Source organism: Mobula hypostoma, chromosome 10 (assembly GCF_963921235.1).
Source record: "Mobula hypostoma chromosome 10, sMobHyp1.1, whole genome shotgun sequence".
Taxonomy (NCBI): domain Eukaryota; kingdom Metazoa; phylum Chordata; class Chondrichthyes; order Myliobatiformes; family Myliobatidae; genus Mobula; species Mobula hypostoma.
In genome coordinates this window covers 119,996,403-120,013,548 of record NC_086106.1, presented here as the reverse complement: position 1 = coordinate 120,013,548, position 17,146 = coordinate 119,996,403, and the positions used below count along the sequence as shown (strand labels likewise).

The window sequence follows — 17,146 nt, the reverse complement described above, 5'->3', positions numbered from 1 at the left end:
GTGTCTGTTGCTCTGGATTTCCAGCATCTGTAAAATCTCTTGTGATCAAGAAGAAATACAGGTCAGGTCTACCCACCCCATAAACTTCCCCTTCTTCACATTCTGATGGAAGGTCACTAATCAGGAATACTATCTCCATTTCACCCTCCACAAACTCCACCTGACCTGAAGAGGTCTTCCAGTAGATACTGGGTCAAGAGTGGATATTGGACAACTGAAAAATTATGCTGGAGAGGTAGTACCAGGAACAAAGAAATGGCAGATCAACTTAATAGGTATTTTGTGTCAGTCTTCTCTGTGGATACTTGAGGTCGATAGGTTCTTGATTAGTCAGGGCGTCGAAGAATATGGGGAGAAGGCAGGAGAATGAATTTGAGGGGTATAATAAATCAGCCATGATTGAATGGTGGAGCAGACTCGATGGGCTGAATGACCTCATTATGCTCCTATATTTTATGGTTTTATGCTCTTATACCTGTATGCATTCTCCTTTCCTCTCTATCTCTTCCTCCTATCGTTCAGAAAACAGAAACTTTACTGTTTACCTGCGCATTTTCAGTAGCTTTTACACTTCATTCTGCATCCTTATTGTTTTCCCTTATTCTAACTCGCTGTACACTAGAATGATTTGATCTTCATGAACAGTACACAAGACAAGCTTTTCACTGTGCCTTGTACATGAGACAATAATAAACCAATACCAATATTGACTCTCCCCACTACCAAAACACAGTGACTGCAGTATGAACCATCTACAAACACAGAACATTTAATTAGCTCCATACATTTGTACCTTCATTTATTCATTGGCAAATATTTATTCGTTTCTTACGAGTAATTAATCCACGTACTCCCTTCTACTGATTGTGACTGAAATGAGCAGTGGATCTTTAAGTTTGAGCATATGGCCAGCAGACAATACTGTTCACTCAGAGGGACATTAGGTAACAGATGTGAATAGTTGTGTTGCATTACCTGTGATCCAGAAACAGAAATTTCCACTCTAAGCTATGACGGGATGTAAATTCTTCACATGGCTCCTCAACATTGCACAATTCCTGCATGACAACAAGAATATCCAAAGTCAGAAATGATTGCCTCCAAGCAAAGGAGCACCATGACGATGAATTTTCTGCCGTTCACGAGACGAGTGTTTACTATGGTGAAGATCTGCAAATTTTACTTTCAAGAAATTTAAAACTTTTCAGAAGATTTGATGATTAGAACGTAAAGAGCAGAAGTTTTAGTGTTGTCACATGTACTGAGGTACAGTGGAAAACATTTTTTTTTAGAGAAATGGCATGGTTACAGGCTTTAGTGGCCCATCAAGGCTGTGTTGCCCAAGGATACTCGTGACCAATTAACCTACTAACCTATAGGAATATGGGAGGAAATGTGCGAAGAAACTGGAGTACCCAGAGGAAACTCACTCGATCGTGGGCAAACCATACAAATTCCTTACAGCGGCAGAATTGATCCCAGGCCACCGCACTGTAATAGTTACACCAGCCACTATGCTACCGTGCTGCCCCATTTTAATCTCCACATCAGTACATTAAGGTAGTACAAGGGGAAAGCAACAACAGAATGCAGAGCAAAGTGTTACAGTTACAGAGAGAGTGCATTGCAGGCAGACAATAACATGCTACCATAGCAACGTAGTCTGTGAGATCGAGAGTCCATCTCATCATACTAGCCTTACAACAATAGGATAGAATTTGTTCTTGAGCCTGGTGGTAGGTGCTTGCAGATGTTTGTATCTTCTTCCAAATGGGAGTGTAGAGAAGAGAGAATGTCAGGGGTGTGAGGTGTATTTGATTATGTTATGTTAGATATATTGTCAGCATGGTGGGTAAATAACTGGACTAGTATCCCAAGGCCTGTCTCAGGAGATACAAATCCTTGTACATGCCTCTAGCTGTAATTTTTCCAATGAAATTACAGTATTTCTGTTTTTGCACTTTTTAAAGTCTATTCAATATACATAATTGATTTACTTGTTTATTTATTATTATTATTTTTTTTTCTGTGCTAGATTATGTTTTGCATTGATGTTCTACGAGTCTGTGGTGGCCAGTGCGATCATGTTTGCTGTTGCCTGCTGGGGCAGCAGGCTGTGGGTAGCAGACACCAACAGAATCAACAAACTCATTTGTAAGACCAGTGATGTGGTGGGGATGGAACTGGGCTCTCTGATGGTGGTGTCTGAAAAGAGGATGCTGTCCAAAAGTTGCATGCCATCTTGGACAATGTCTCCCATCCACTACATAATGGACTGGTTGGGCACAGGAGTACGTTCAGCCAGAGACTCATTCCACCGAGATGCAACACAGAGCGTCATAGGGAGTCATTCCTGCCTGTGGCCATCAAACTTTATAACTCCTCCCTTGGAGGGTCAGACACCCTGAGCCAATAGGCTGGTCCTGGACTTATTTCCATCTGGCATAATTTACATATTATTATTTAATTATTTATGGTTTTATATTGCTATATTTATACTCTACAAAGCTCTATTTCCCATTGGCCAGTCACCTAAGATATCTCTGTTCCTTGCACATAGTAATTTAGTAACTTATAGTTTATTTTATGTATTGCACTGTACTGCTGCCGCAAAACAACAAATTTCATGGCGTGCCAGTGATGGTAAATCTGATTCCGATTCACGTTTATTTCCAACTTAATCACTAGCTTTGGACCTAATGGAAAGCCATTCTGCTTTCCATCTCTGACCACTTCTCCCTTGGCTCATTTCACAGGCTCACCATCAATATTCGTTTGATGGAGCCTTTACAAAAGGATGAGTAAATGCACAATAATGAAGCTTTTTAAAGTGCTGGTTCTTCATTAATTGGAAAATAATGACCATTTCTATAAGCCACACTTAGAAAAGATACAAAGCTTTGTTGAAGGTGCAGAATAAATTTCCTAAATTATTCCCTGGATAGGCTGTGGACACTTCCTTGTTCTTGGAATGCAGAAGGTTGCAAGGAGATATGGTAAAGGTATTTAAAAGTATGAACGTAGACACAGAACAGACGTAGAGAAAATATTCTCATCAGCAGAGATAAGAAATAGGTTATGTACATAGAATGGTAGTGCTTGGCAAAGAATGATGTGAGAAAAATAACTTAACACAGTGAGTGCTTAGAATCTGAAATGAACTAGTAATGGAGGTAAATTAAGTTACAGGATTGAGCTAGTTTTATGTCTAGAAAGAAAGATTTTGTCACTTTGTAGAGATCTGTTTTCACTTTGATACAAAAGATTCCTTTTTTCTGTTGATCTGTGCCAAAAATACAGCCAAATTAAATCCACTGTGATTCAATGTTGTACAACAATAAAACATGAAAACTTCCATTTTGGGGGGCGGGGGGAAGAGACGGTGAATACTTTTAATAGGCACTGTAATTAGTCAGTCTGGATTGTAGAGGGAACATAATGCGTAGCACTTTAAAGTAACATCAGTGAGAGAGGTTAAATTAAAGAACCATCAGGGCTTTTGTTTGATTCAAAATCCAGAGATCTGGAGAATATCGAAGAAAGCAGTGCTTGCATTGTCCTTACCTTTAAAAACTGTGGGATAACAAGACGTACTGTAGCCACAAGGCAGACTTGTTCCTTTCCTGTGGATCTAAATGACCTTGAAATGGCCGATTCAAAACCATTGCAGGATGATGCAGGCACTGCAACGACAATAATGTCTTTTCAGAAGGTGAATAACTGTTTTGCTTCAAATACTGCAGACAGACTAACAGAAAATGTAAAAGCTAAATATTAAAATTGGACATAATCTTCCAATACAGTGTTTGATAAAACTCTGCTTGCTTGCAACGAGTTTATACATCAATACTTTTGGTCAAAGACCCATGAGGCGAACATTAAACAATTCTTGACCTCCTTTTAATCTTGATTTCTTTGAAATTATTCTGTTGGAGCATTTGGGGATTGCTGGTAAGGTTAACTTTTATTATTCATTTCTATTTGCCTCTGAGTGTATTGGCTGGACTGGGTAATGAGCTGGATGACAGATAGCCAAGTTCCGTCCCATGATCCCCCCTATCCACCCAACAATCACGCATCTAACAATCTCTTTGACACCCTATCATCAGGCAGGAGATACCTTAGCATTAGGACAAGGACTGATAGGATAACAGCTTCTTCCCCTAGGCTGAGACTCCCTGCCATCACCCAAGTCTGATCACGTATGAAGCCCCAGTCACATTACATCATTTGCTTTTAACTTTGTGTCAGAAATGCACCTTATTATTTGTTACTATTACTTTATGTGTTGTGCATGAGTTATGTTTGCTGTCTTATGCAGCTTGGTCAGGAGGAACATTCTTTGGTTTGGCGGCATTCATGTGTACGGTTGAATGACAATAAACAAACTTGAAGCAACACACACAAAATGCTGGTGAACGCAGCAGGCCAGGCAGCATCTATAGGAAGAGGTACAGTCGACGCTTCGGGCCAAGACCCTTCGTCAGGACTAACTGAAAGAAGAGATAGTAAGAGATTTGAAAGTGGGAGGGGGAGGGGGAGATCCGAAATGCCCCTCCTCCTCCTTCTTACCCCATCCCTCATTTATTTATTTATTTGTTTATTTTCCCTTTTTCCTCTCTTTTTTCTCTCTCTGTCTCTCTCACAATAACTCCTTGCCTGCTCTCCATCTTCCTCTGGTGTTCCCCTCCCCCTTTCTTTCTCCCTAGGCCTCCCATCCCATGATCCTCTCCCTTCTCCAGCCTTGTATCCCTTTTGCCATTCAACTTTCCAGCTCTTAGCTTCATCCCTCCCCCTTCTGTCTTCTTCTGTCATTTCAGATCTCCTCCCCCCTTTCCCACTTTCAAATCTCTTACTAGCTCTTCTTTCAGTTAGTCCTGACGAAGGGTCTCGGCCCGAAACGTCGACTGTACTTCTTCTTATAGGTGCTGCCTGGCCTGCTGCGTTCTGCCAGCATTTCGTGTGTGTTGCTTGAATTTCCAGCATCTGCAGATTTCCTCGTGTTTGCGTTTTTAAACAAACTTGAAGTTTGTGGACAATACAAAGATAGGTGGAGGGGCAGGTGGTGTTGAGGAAGCAGGAGGTCTGCAGAAATATTTGGACAGATTAGGAAAATGGGCAAAGTGTAGATGCTGCCTGGCCTGCGGATTTCCTCCAGCATTTTGCACGTGTTGCTTTGGATTTCCAGCATCTGCGGATTTTCTTGTAAGTATATAGTCACGTACTTTGGTAGAAGGAACAAATGCATAAACTGTTCTCTAAATGGGGAGCAAATTCAGAAATTGAAGTTGCAAAGGAACATGGGAGTCTGAGTGCAAGATTTCCTAAAGCTTAATTTTCAGGCTGAGATGCTGGTAATGAAGGCAAATGCAATGTTAACATCCGTCTTGAAAAGACTAGAATATAAAAGCAAGGATGCAATGCGGAGGCTTTATAAAGCATTTAACAGAATACATTTGGAGTATTGTGAGTTTTGGGCTCCTTATCTAAGAAAGGAAAGGATTGAGGGGAAGTTCACTAGAATGATTCAGGGAATGAAAGGATTAACATATGATGGCTCTGGTCTGTACTCACTGGGATTTAGAAGAACGAGGAGGAATCAGATTGAATCCTTTCGAATATTGAAAGGCCAAGATAGAGTGGATGGGGACAGGATGTTTCTATTAGTCTAGGAACAGAGTGAATAGCCTCAGAACAGAGGAATATCCATTTAGAACAGAGATGAGGAAAATTTTCTTTAGCCAGAGGGTGGTGAATATGTGGAATTCATTGCCACTGATGGTTGTGAAGGCCAGGTCACTGGGTATATTTAAGCCGAGGTTCATAGTTTCTTGATTAATAGAAGCATCAAAGATTATGGGGAGGAGGCAGAAGAGTGGGATTGAGAGGGATACTAAATAAGTCACGATGGAATGGCGGAGCAGTCTCAATGGGCCAAAAGTCCTAGTTCTGCTCCTATGGTAAAAATGACCGTTTTCCTTCCCTGAAGTACATCAGTTAACTTTATTGACTTCTACAACAGCTGGGTAGTTTAGTGCTCATTTTTACTGAGGCTCGTTTTGTGATTCCAGCTTACTTATTTACTTGAATTTAAATCGCTCTGTTGCCCTGGTGGGATTCGAACTTGTGTCCTTGGATCAATGATTCAAATCAGCAGCTGCCTTCAGAAAAGCTTTAACTGCTATGTCAGCACAACATACCCAGGAACAGAATGTACAAAGCATCGTCACGTGAACTCACCCAGATTGTAAAATTTAAAATTCCCCACAAATTTTACATATTCATAGATGGGGGTGTCTTTTGGATCCAAGGACCCTCTTGATAAATGACAGCAGAATTCAATGTGACTTTGATCTAGAAAATAAAAAGGACAACAGCTGTTATCAATGGAGCTACATTATCAGAACACACTCAGACATACTTACAACTTAAAACGTGAATCAGTTGCATCTTGTTTTCAAAATATAGCAAATCTGTCCATAATAAATAATAAAATTCAGAATTTAACATATTCTCCAACTTAATCTTTTATGCATATATTTTAGGTCATTCACTAACTTCTGTCTCGAAGCAAATGTATGGTTTGGTTGTGGGAAAGTTCTGTAGGAATTAATTTTCAGACAGTGTGCTGGACACCTTCTTTGCCTTCTCGTTCTGACTGAATCGAATTTGGATGAGATGAATCATTTATTGGCGCCTTTGTCTCGTATTGATGGTTGGCAGTAGTCGAGACATCTTCCTGCCCAGTCTCTGGATTTGTTACCTTCTGTCCGACCTGCTGAACGTAGATGTAAACAAGGACTTAAGATGGCTTGAACCCCTTAGGAACCAGTATGGCCAAAGGAGCAATGGGAGGTCTGTGATCAAGAGTTCTGAGAACATTAAAGCAATCAACCCATCAATGAGTTTTAACATTTGCCCTGCATGTTGGAGTTGAGCAACCAGCAGTAAGTCATCAGTACATTCTGTGTTCAGCCAGTGGTTTACTGACATTATCATTAACACAGAAAGACCACGTTAACATGCTGAGGACCACATCAAAGTGGTGTTATTGGAACAAAGAGTTTTGGCATCGATAATCTCTGCTGCAAACTATGCATCATTGCATGTGACAACATCTTGCTCCTTCACATAAAGGGAATTATTGAGATGTAAAAGGAGACCGGACATTACGTGCGCTAACTAAGTATGCTGTCTGTGCGAAAACCTGGAATTAAGTTTCACTGCACACTGTGAACAGGCAGAATTAAATTATAGATTCAATATTCCCCCTGAGAACAACTTCATTTCCAGCACAATGTGTCTATTTCTTGGTTTCAAACATGCATGAAAATAAAGTGTAAGAGTGAAAAAAAGAAGCTTCTTCAAATTCTGAATGTCTATAAGTGCATAAATCTTTTAGACAACTAAAGCAGACAATGCTGGAGCAGTCATGTAAATAATATAGCTACATCATCAGGTCAGACAGTGATTGGGTAAACTGTGATGGCTGCCTCACATACACCCCGGGTCTTTCCATCGTTTACAAGAGACGGATGAGGATTGTAACGAGGAGGTACAGGAGTGAGAAAAATCAGCTGGTCGAGTGGGGTCATAACAAAAACCTTGCATTCGATGTCAGTAAGACCAAGGAATTGATTGTGGACTTCAGGAAGGGGAAGTCGGAAGAACACATACTACGTTTCATTCGAGGGATCAGCAGTGGAAAGGGTGAGCAGTCAGAAGATCTCTGAAGATCTATCCCAGGTACAACACATTGATGCAATTACTGTATGTAGAAGGCACTTCGGTGGCTAAGCTTCAACAGAAGCTTGAGGAGATTTTGTATGCCAATGAACGGGATTCTACCGATGAAAGGCGAAGAGCATTCTAACTGGTTAGATCTTTGCCTGGTATGACCCCCATCACCCAGGACATGTTCTCTTCTTATTACTACCATCAGAGAAGATATCTTATATATATCAGATATCTAAAGATGCACAGTCAATGTCTTAGGAACGGTTTCTTTCCCTTCACCATCAGATTTCTGAACAGACAATGAACCAACCAATGAACACGAATTCACTATATTTGCACTACTTATTTAATTTATTTTTATATATATTTTTTATAATAAAGTATTGCTCTGCACTGCTGCTGCAAAACAATGAATTTCATGACCTATGTCAGAGATATTAAACCATATTCTGATTTGTAATACTTCCCATTGACCTGCATCAGTGGAGTACCAGCAACTCTCAAGAAGTTGGTTGATACATTACCCTGACTGCTCTTTCACAGTCACCAGTGTATAGTCGTTGTGGAGTGTACCAGTTACAAAAAGGACTAAAAGTTATTGAGCAAATTTGAACAGCATCTCCCAAGCCCTCTACTACCAGGACAGACATGTGCCTGGGAAAATCATCATCTACAGGTCCTCCACCAACTACACCATAGCAACTCAGAACATATCTTGATTCTTCACCGACACTTGAGCCTAAATCCTGGAATGCCCCATAGAGAAGATGGGAAGCGCTTTTGAACAGAGGGGCCTAGGAGCACAAGGATATAGTTCTCTGAAGGTGCTGAGGGAATTATTTGGCAGGCTGGCTTTCTGCAGTCAGGGGCATTGAATACGAGAGTTGAGACATTATGTACAAGGTGTTGGTGAGGCCAGACTTGGATTATTACGCATAGTTTTGTCTACCCTGTTACGTGATTCATGTATTTAAAGTGGAAAGAGTACAAAGTTTTGAGAATATTGCCTGCAGTTGAGTTACAAGGGGAGTTTGAACAGGCTTGGTCTTAATTCTTGGAGTATGGCAGACTGAGGGTTGACCTTATAGATGTGTATAAGATCACGAGGGGCATAGATAAGGTGAATGTGCACAATCTTTTTTTCCCCAGGAATAAGGAATCAAAACCTACAGAGAACAGGATTAAGGTGAGAAGGGAAAAGTTTAAAATGGATTTGAGGGGCAACTTCTTCATGTAGAAGGTGGTGCATTTATGGAATGAGCTGCCATGGGAGGTGGTTGAGTCAGGAGAACTAGCAATATTTAAAAGGCACTTGGGCAGGTACGTGCACTGGAAAAGTTTTGAGGGATATGGGCCAACAGTCAGCAAATAAGACTCATTTAGTTGGGCATTTGGTTGGCATCAAAGAGTTGGACTGAAGGGTGTGGTTCCACATGCTATATGCCTTTAAGACTCTGGAGACTGTGGACATTCAAGGTAACTCATCATCACTATCTTGAGGGCAGTTAAGGATGAACAATAAATCTTTAAAAATATGAAAGGAATAATGAACCCATTTACAGACCTCAGTAGAACAACAGAGACTCTGTGTTTGCATGAGAGTTCCACATGAAATTGGCCTACAAGGATAGGTTGAGTGACCTATGGCTTTTCTCTTTGGAGCAAAAGAGGGTGAGAGGTGACCTGATAGAGGTGTACAAGATGATAAGGGACATTATCAAGTGGACAGCCAGAGGCTTCTTTTTCCCCAGGGTGGAAATGGTCAATACCCAGGGGCATATTTTTAAGGTGTTTGGAGGAAAGTATAGAGTTTAGGTAGGTGGGACTATTCAGAAGACCAGGTTGGCATGGTCTAGATGAACTTTGTCTATGCTGTAATGCTCTATAATTCTCTGACTAACGTTTTGTATTAGGGTTACAGAGTCATGGAGCATTACAGCATAGATACATAACCGCAATACAACTTCCCAACCCCTATACTCAGTGCCCTGACTGATGAAGGCCGACATGCCAAGTAACTTCCTCACCACCTTATCTACCTGCAACACTGCTTTCAATGAACTGTGTACTTGAAACCCTTACTTGTACTTATGTTGGGATGCTGTTTATTGACTAAAACTCAGTGTTTAACATCATCATTCCCACAGTTCTGATCAAAAAGCTCCAAAACCTCGGCCTTTGTACCTTCCTCAGCAACCGCATCCTCAACTTCATCACCGGAAGACCACAGAATGTGTGGATTGGAAATAACATCTCCACCTCACCGACAATCAACGCTGGCACACCTCAGGGATGTGTGCTCAACCCACTGCTCTACTCTCTCTACACCAATGACCATGTGGCTAGGCCATCTATAAATTTGCTGACACCACAGCTATTGTTGGCAAAATTTCAGATGGTGAGAAGAAGGTGTACAGGAGTGAGATAGATCAGCTGGTTGAGTGGTGTCACGGCAACAACCTTGCAATCAGCATCAGTAAGACTTCAAAAAGGATAAGATGAGAGAACATACACCAGTTCTTATTGAGGGATCAGAAGTGGAAAGAGTGAGCAATTTCAAGTGCCTGGCTGTCAACATCTCTGAAGATCTATCCTGGACCCAACATAAGGGTGCAGTTACAAAGAAGGCACAGTAATGGGTATATTTCATGACAAGTTTGAGAAGATTTGGTACATCATCAAAGACAGTCACAGATTTCTACAAATGCACCATGGAAAACATTCTAACTGGCTGCATCACCATCTGGTATGTAGTGGTGGGTCTACTGCACAGGATCAAAATAAGCTGCAGAAAGTTGCGAATTCCATGATGTCAGCTCTATCATGGGCACTACCCTCCGCAGAATCCAGGACATCTTCAAGGAGCGATGCCTCAAAAATGGCATCTATTATGAAGGACCCCCATCACACTGTACACGCTCTCTTCTCACTGTTACTGTCAGGAGGAAGTTACTGGACCCTAAAAGCACACACTCAGCAATTCAGGAACAGCTTTGCCATCTGATTTCTGAATGGACACAGAATGCATGAACTCTCCCTCACTGCCTTTTTGCACTGCTTATTCAATTTAACTATTATACATACTGCAATTCAGTTTTATTATTATGTATTGCAATGTACAGCTGCAAAAAAAAACAACAAACTTCACAACATATGCCAGTGATATTAAACCTGCTTATGATTCTACTCCTGTGTCACAGACCAAGTCAGGGAGAAAATGGATGGGTCTCTTAGATACAATGGGTTGAATTGTCTAACTGTAAGCCTCTCTGACTACCCAAGGAAATGCCACAATCTGCTTGCTTTGCAGTTACACTCCCTATGCTGTGGTTTATTTTATTTAATGACTCATTTTTGTAGTTTTGTTTTTCATTCTTGTTGTTTTCTTCTACCTCTAAAACAGTTGCAGATCCTTCATCTGTTTGATTTGCCCTGGTACGAAACTCTCAACTGTTAGACATGTGAAAATAGGGCACAGAAATGTGTGATTCACCCATCAAAACATCACCAGGTTCTCAAACAAAAACACGCACAAACCTATTTAATTGACATCAACCATAGAGTCAAGTTACAGTGTGTGGGAAAAGCCCTTCACCTCAGTTTTTGTGAATGCCCACCAAGATACCTTCCTGAGTTACTTCCCTTTACTTACATCTGACCCATATCTCTCTAAAGTCTAGAGACGCTGGGCCCTAGACCTTTCCTATCTATAAACCTACTTAAATATCTTTTAAGTGTTATAAATTAGAATATAGAACAGTACAGCACAGAACAGGCCCTTTAGCCCACAATTAGTAATCAAATGGCCAACAACACTAATTCCCTCTGTCCATACAATATGTATGTTCCTCCATTTTTCCCACATTCCTGTGCCTATCCATGTGTCTCTTAAAAGTCCCTGATGCTCCTGCCTCTACCACCATCTCAGCAGGCACATTTCAGGCATCCACCACTTCTTGTGTAAAAAATATTGCCCCTCACGATCCTTTGAACTTACCCCCTCTCACGTTAAATGCATGCCCTCTGTTGTTAGACATTTCAACCCTGGGGAAAAAATACTCTGTCTTCTCCATCTATGCCTCTCAAAGAAACATAGAAAACCTATAGCACAATACAGGCCCTTCAGCCCACAAAGCTGTGCTGAACATGTCCTTACCTTAGAAATTACCTTGGGTTACCCACAGCCCTCTTTTTCTGAGTTCCATGTCATAATCTTATAAACCTCTTTCAGATCTCCCCACAGCCACCACCGCTCCAGAGAAAACAAGCCAAGCTTGTCCAAACTCTCATTATAGCACATGGCCTCTAATCCAGGCAGTATCCTGGTAAACTTCTTCTGTACCCTCACCAAGGCTCAACACTCTTTCAATAACGGGATGACTAGAATTGTACCTGCCTCTACCACTTCGTCTGGTTACTCATTTCATGCCCATAATCCTCTGTGTGAAAATTTTGTCTCTCAGTCCTCTCTCACATCAAACCTAAGGTCACCCCTCAAACTCCTTCACTCCATGGAAAGCAGTCTCAGTCTATCCTCATAACTCAAGCTCTCCAGTTCCTGCAACGTCCTTGTACTCTCCAGATTAATCACATCCTCTCTACAATACAGCAAGCAGAACTGCACACAATATTGCAGGTACACCAACTTCTTATATAATTGTAACATGATGTCCCAACTCAATGACCAGTCAATGAAGACCTTTTTTAACACTTTATCTTTTTGTATCGCTATTTTCAGAGAGCAATGTACTCTTAAATCTCTTTTACATTCTCCAGGGCCCTGTCGCTCACTGTATAACTCCTTTCCCCATCCTTTCTAGTCCTGATTTAGGGTCTCAGCCTGAAACGTTGGCTCTATATTCCTTACTATAGAAGCTGCCTGACCTGCTGAGTTCCTCCAGCATGTTGTGTATGTTACTCTGGATTTCCAGCACCTGCAAAATTTCTTGTGTTTACAGTATGTGTAAGTCCTGCCCTCATTTAACTTCCCAGTGTTCCTCATTTCACTCTTGTCTGAGCTAAATTTCACTTGCAATTTCTCTGAATACTTTCCAATTTGATTTAGATCCTGTTGAAACTTCAGAGTTAACATCTATAACCATAAAAAAATTATTTGGAGAGGATTAAACAGTAGAGATTTTTGGGACGAGACCTTTTATCAGCAATGCTGAAAAAGTCCTGATGAACGGTCTCAGCCTGAAACTGTTTAGTTCTCTCTATAGATGCTGCCTGACCTGCTGAGTTCCTCCAGCATTCTGTGTGTGTTTCTCTGGATTTCCAGCATCTGCAGAATCCATTGTGCTTACAATTTCCTTGTTGCAGTCCTACTTTTTAACTTTTGGAATAAATTTACAGCTAATTTCTATATACTTTCCACTCAGTTTGTGTTTGGCTTTGTGTGCGGGAACCTGTGTCTCATGAACTTTTTGAAGAGGTGACCAAGAGTATTGACAAGGGCAGGGAGGTAGGCATTGCCTACATGGACTTCAACATGATAGATTGATCAAGGAAGTAGGATCGTATGAGATGCAGGGTGAGTTGGCTAGTTGGATACAAAGTTGACCCGGAGGAAGAACTAACAGATTTCTGAATGGACAGTGAACCAACCCATGAAAGCTACCTCATTATTTTTACTCTTCTACACTTACTTTTTAATTTAATTTAAAAAAAATATTATTGTAGTTTATAGTACTTTTTAAAATATATTGCACCATACTGCTGCCGCAAAACAATAAATTTCATGATATACGTATCTTAGTGATATTGGATCTGATTCTGGCCTGTTACTCTCTCCCACTACTCCCACTGGTGTCACCTAAACAGCTGATCATTCCCAGCATTTTTCAGCTTTGCTACACTCTTACAGTAAGCACCAGTAGATCAGCCCAGTTCACATCACCTGCTCCTCATCTGGTTCACTCTTGCATCTCCAGGTTAGGAGGTGCCTCCAATTTCGAGAGCTATCACAGGACCCAGGCTGACAACCCAGTGCAACTCCAGTGGAGTACTGTCCCTCAGCTGTGTCTGTAAACAGACAAACATCTTCTCTAGGAGATGCTTTCTTCTCATTGTTGGCGAATTCTTCCAAAGCGGCTGGCTACTTATTTCTCATCCAATATCACTAAAACAGTTGATCAAATGACTGCTTATAAGAGCAGAAGACATAAGGCCATTCACCCGATCAAGTTTGCTCTGTCATTCCATTATGGCTGATTTATTATCCCTCTCAGCCCCATTCTCCTGCCTTCTCCCCTTAGCTTTTGACACCCTGACTAATCAAGAACCTCCTCTTTAAACATACCAAATGATTTGGCTCCACAGCCATCTGTGGCAAAGTATTCCACAGATTCACCAAACTCCGGTGAAAGGAATTACTTCTCGTCTCCGTTCTAAAGGGACATCCTGCTACTTGGAGGCTGCATCCTTTAGTCCTGGACATGCTCACTATAGGAACATCCTCTTCATCAAACACTCATACATTAACCCTTTCATTCCCAGGATCATTCTCATGAACCTCCTATAGATTCTCACTAATATCAGCACATCCTTTCTTAGATAAGGGGCCCAAAGCTGCTCACACTATGGGATCTCACTGAGAATATTAGGTGCAGGTGTAGATCAAGTGACCCTTCAGGTATACGATGTCAAAGACAAAAGTCAAGCTTATTGTCATGTGCACAAGTACATGCATGCACACATGACCATTCTATAAGTGCTGTCTGATCCTGGTCTCAGTCTGGTTTCCTGTCTTTTCATCATGACCAGCTGGAGACGGAGGTTGAAGATTCAAGGACCGTGCATGTTTGCTGATGGGTGGGTGGGAGGGAGGAAGGAATGGAGCTTATTTTGCTTTTGTTGCTTTGTTGAACAAATTTCATGACATATGCTAGTGGTATTAAACAGCAATAAGTAAATCTAAATAAATAAATAAATAAATCTAAAATAAGTCTGAATCTAATATAAATCTGTGTTTATACATTTCCCCTAATTCTAGATTCCCCACAAGAGAACCATCAGCTCAACATCTACCTTGTAAAGTAACAAACAGTCAGCTGGAGGAACTTAGTAGGTTGAACAGTTATGGGAATATATATACTTTACCCTGTAAAATATATTTATATGTTTCATTAAAATTTCCCTCATTCTTTTAAATTCTAGTGAACCACACCTTTGTCAATTACACCTGTCATCTTCTGACCTCATCACCACTCTTCTCCCTCCTTCACCTGCCTGTCACTCCCTTCACCTGGACCCACCTATTACTTGCAACACACAAAAAAGTTGTTGGTGAACGCAGCCGGCCAGGCAGCATCTCTAGGAAGAGGTACAGTCGACGTTTCAGGCCAAGACCCTTCGTCAGGACTAACTTTTTTGTGTGTTGCTTGAAATTCCAGCATCTGCAGATTTCCTCGTGGTTGCGTGTCCACCTATTACTTGCCAGCTCTTGCTTCACCTCTTTTTGTACTACCTACCTCTCCTTTCTTTCTAGTCCAATTAAAGGGTCTCAATTCAAAATGTCAATGGTCTATTTCCATCCATAAATGTTGCCTGCCCTGCCGAGTTCTTCAAGCGCGTTGTGTATTGAACCAGATGCCTGCCACTTTTTCTCCAACAGAGGTACCCTGCCCTATGAGGTACTGTATTCCTTCCTCCAGACCTGTACTCCAGAGACTGATCACTCCCATGCATGGACTCTAAGCTCTGGAATGTCCTCTCCACCTCTTTTTCATGTTTTTAGATGCTCCTTCAAGCATGTCTTTGACCAAGCACATTGTCATCTGTCCTGGAAACATCTTCTCTTCAACAGAGCCTGTATGAACACCTTGGGATGTTATCCTATTTTAAAGAAATGCTGTAAATGCAAGTTTATTTTGTTAAATTCATCTGCTGAAATAAGAAATCAGATACAAGGTAGGTACATACTGTTGGAGTAGTCATGAGAGACCTGGTCAGTCACCAGCATCTGGTTTGATAGCAGCTTGAATATTTCTGCATGCTCCTGTTCTGGGAGGAAGTTCAATATATTTTGGTCCACTAGATCTGACTGGTACAAAAGAAAATGTTAGTTTTTAATGGAAAACCTTCTCTATTTCTTCATACAGAACCATTCAATTCCTTGTCTTAGGTTGACTTGAAAATAGCCGTAATAGCCAACATTATAGTACATCACAGCCTCTCTGGATTTTGGGTGGCACTGGAGTGTAATGCTTTATGGTGCCAGTGACCAGGGTTCAATTCTCTGCACTGTCTGCAAGGAGCTTGTATGTTCTCCCTGTGACCATGTGGGTTTCCTCCGCGTGTTCCACATGTGATTTGTTGTAGGTTTACAGTGTCATTCCACGTGCTCAGAGTTGGATTCTAGTTTTACAACCAAGCAGCTTGGTTATAAAACTCAATTATATTTATGGCCAATTTGGAACCTGAGCTGGAGGACGTATTGATATCCGACCTAAACCCCATCATGTATAACCAACAACACCAGGCTTGAGGTAGAGATCTTTGCACCATGTAAAGTCCTGACCACAGAAAGGTTTGAATAGGTCAGATGAGTCAATTGCTAAATTATCACAGCAATGATTAATTATCTCAGAAAGAGAAGGCTGGTTGGCATGTGGTTAAGAACGGAACCGAAAATTAGACGTTAGACACAGATGAAGCAGTCTATTGTGCAGTGACATAAGAAATTCTGTAGATGCTGGAAATCTTTAGCAGCACACACAAAATGCAGGAAGAACTCAGCAGGTCAGGCAGCAGCTATGGAGGGAATAAGTAGTCGATGTTTTGTGTTGCTCCTGGAGGAACCTGCTAACTTGTACTCCTCCCCACCCCTACCATCTTATTCTAGCTTCTGCTCCACCCGGGACGTCAACTGCTTATTCCCCTCCATAGATGCAATCTGACCTGCTGAGTTCCTCCTGCATTTTGTGTGGGTTGCTCAATTGTGCAATGCATTGCAGCCAGTGAGGACTTCTAGTGCAGGCAAGTGACAGCCTAATTTCCAATTCAAGAGCTGGGCGCAGCAATTGAATGAACAGTCAGTTTCCAACCCATCAGAGAAAGCTAGCAGAAAATGTTAGTTTACTGAATGAGGCCAAAGCAATGTTAAAAACGTAACCTTCCTGTGGGTTAGAAGGGAGAAAAGCACTACCCATAGCACCAGTATCCCAGCTCTACCCTTGTTCCTCACTTTCTGCATTTTGCTATCTTTCACTAATGGAGTGTGCATTAGTTGAATCAGTGAGAGGAACCTTAGATTGAAATTTTAGGGAATCCTCGGCAGCACGGTATGAAAGAGATTTTCTATTTGATTATGCTATCATGTTTCCTTAATTAGGCTTGGACAAGAAGTGGCTGATGGTGTTCAAGCTGGAAGAGTGTGAAATGATTCCTTCTGGAAGGTCACACTTGA

The 17,146-nt window shown here is 41.3% G+C and overlaps 1 protein-coding gene across 1 annotated transcript in view; it reads right to left on the bottom strand.

The window, feature by feature from the left end:
• Nucleotides 1-17,146, bottom strand: part of LOC134352575 (neuronal PAS domain-containing protein 2-like) — a 149,545-nt gene that overhangs the window by 76,324 nt on the left and 56,075 nt on the right. The window contains exons 6-9 of the mRNA XM_063059828.1: nucleotides 15,661-15,781; nucleotides 6,241-6,354; nucleotides 3,565-3,683; nucleotides 976-1,058 (exon numbers count right to left, since the gene is read on the bottom strand). Of these exons, the coding sequence (XP_062915898.1) occupies nucleotides 976-1,058; nucleotides 3,565-3,683; nucleotides 6,241-6,354; nucleotides 15,661-15,781 (437 nt within the window). The remainder of the gene's footprint in view (nucleotides 1-975; nucleotides 1,059-3,564; nucleotides 3,684-6,240; nucleotides 6,355-15,660; nucleotides 15,782-17,146) is intronic.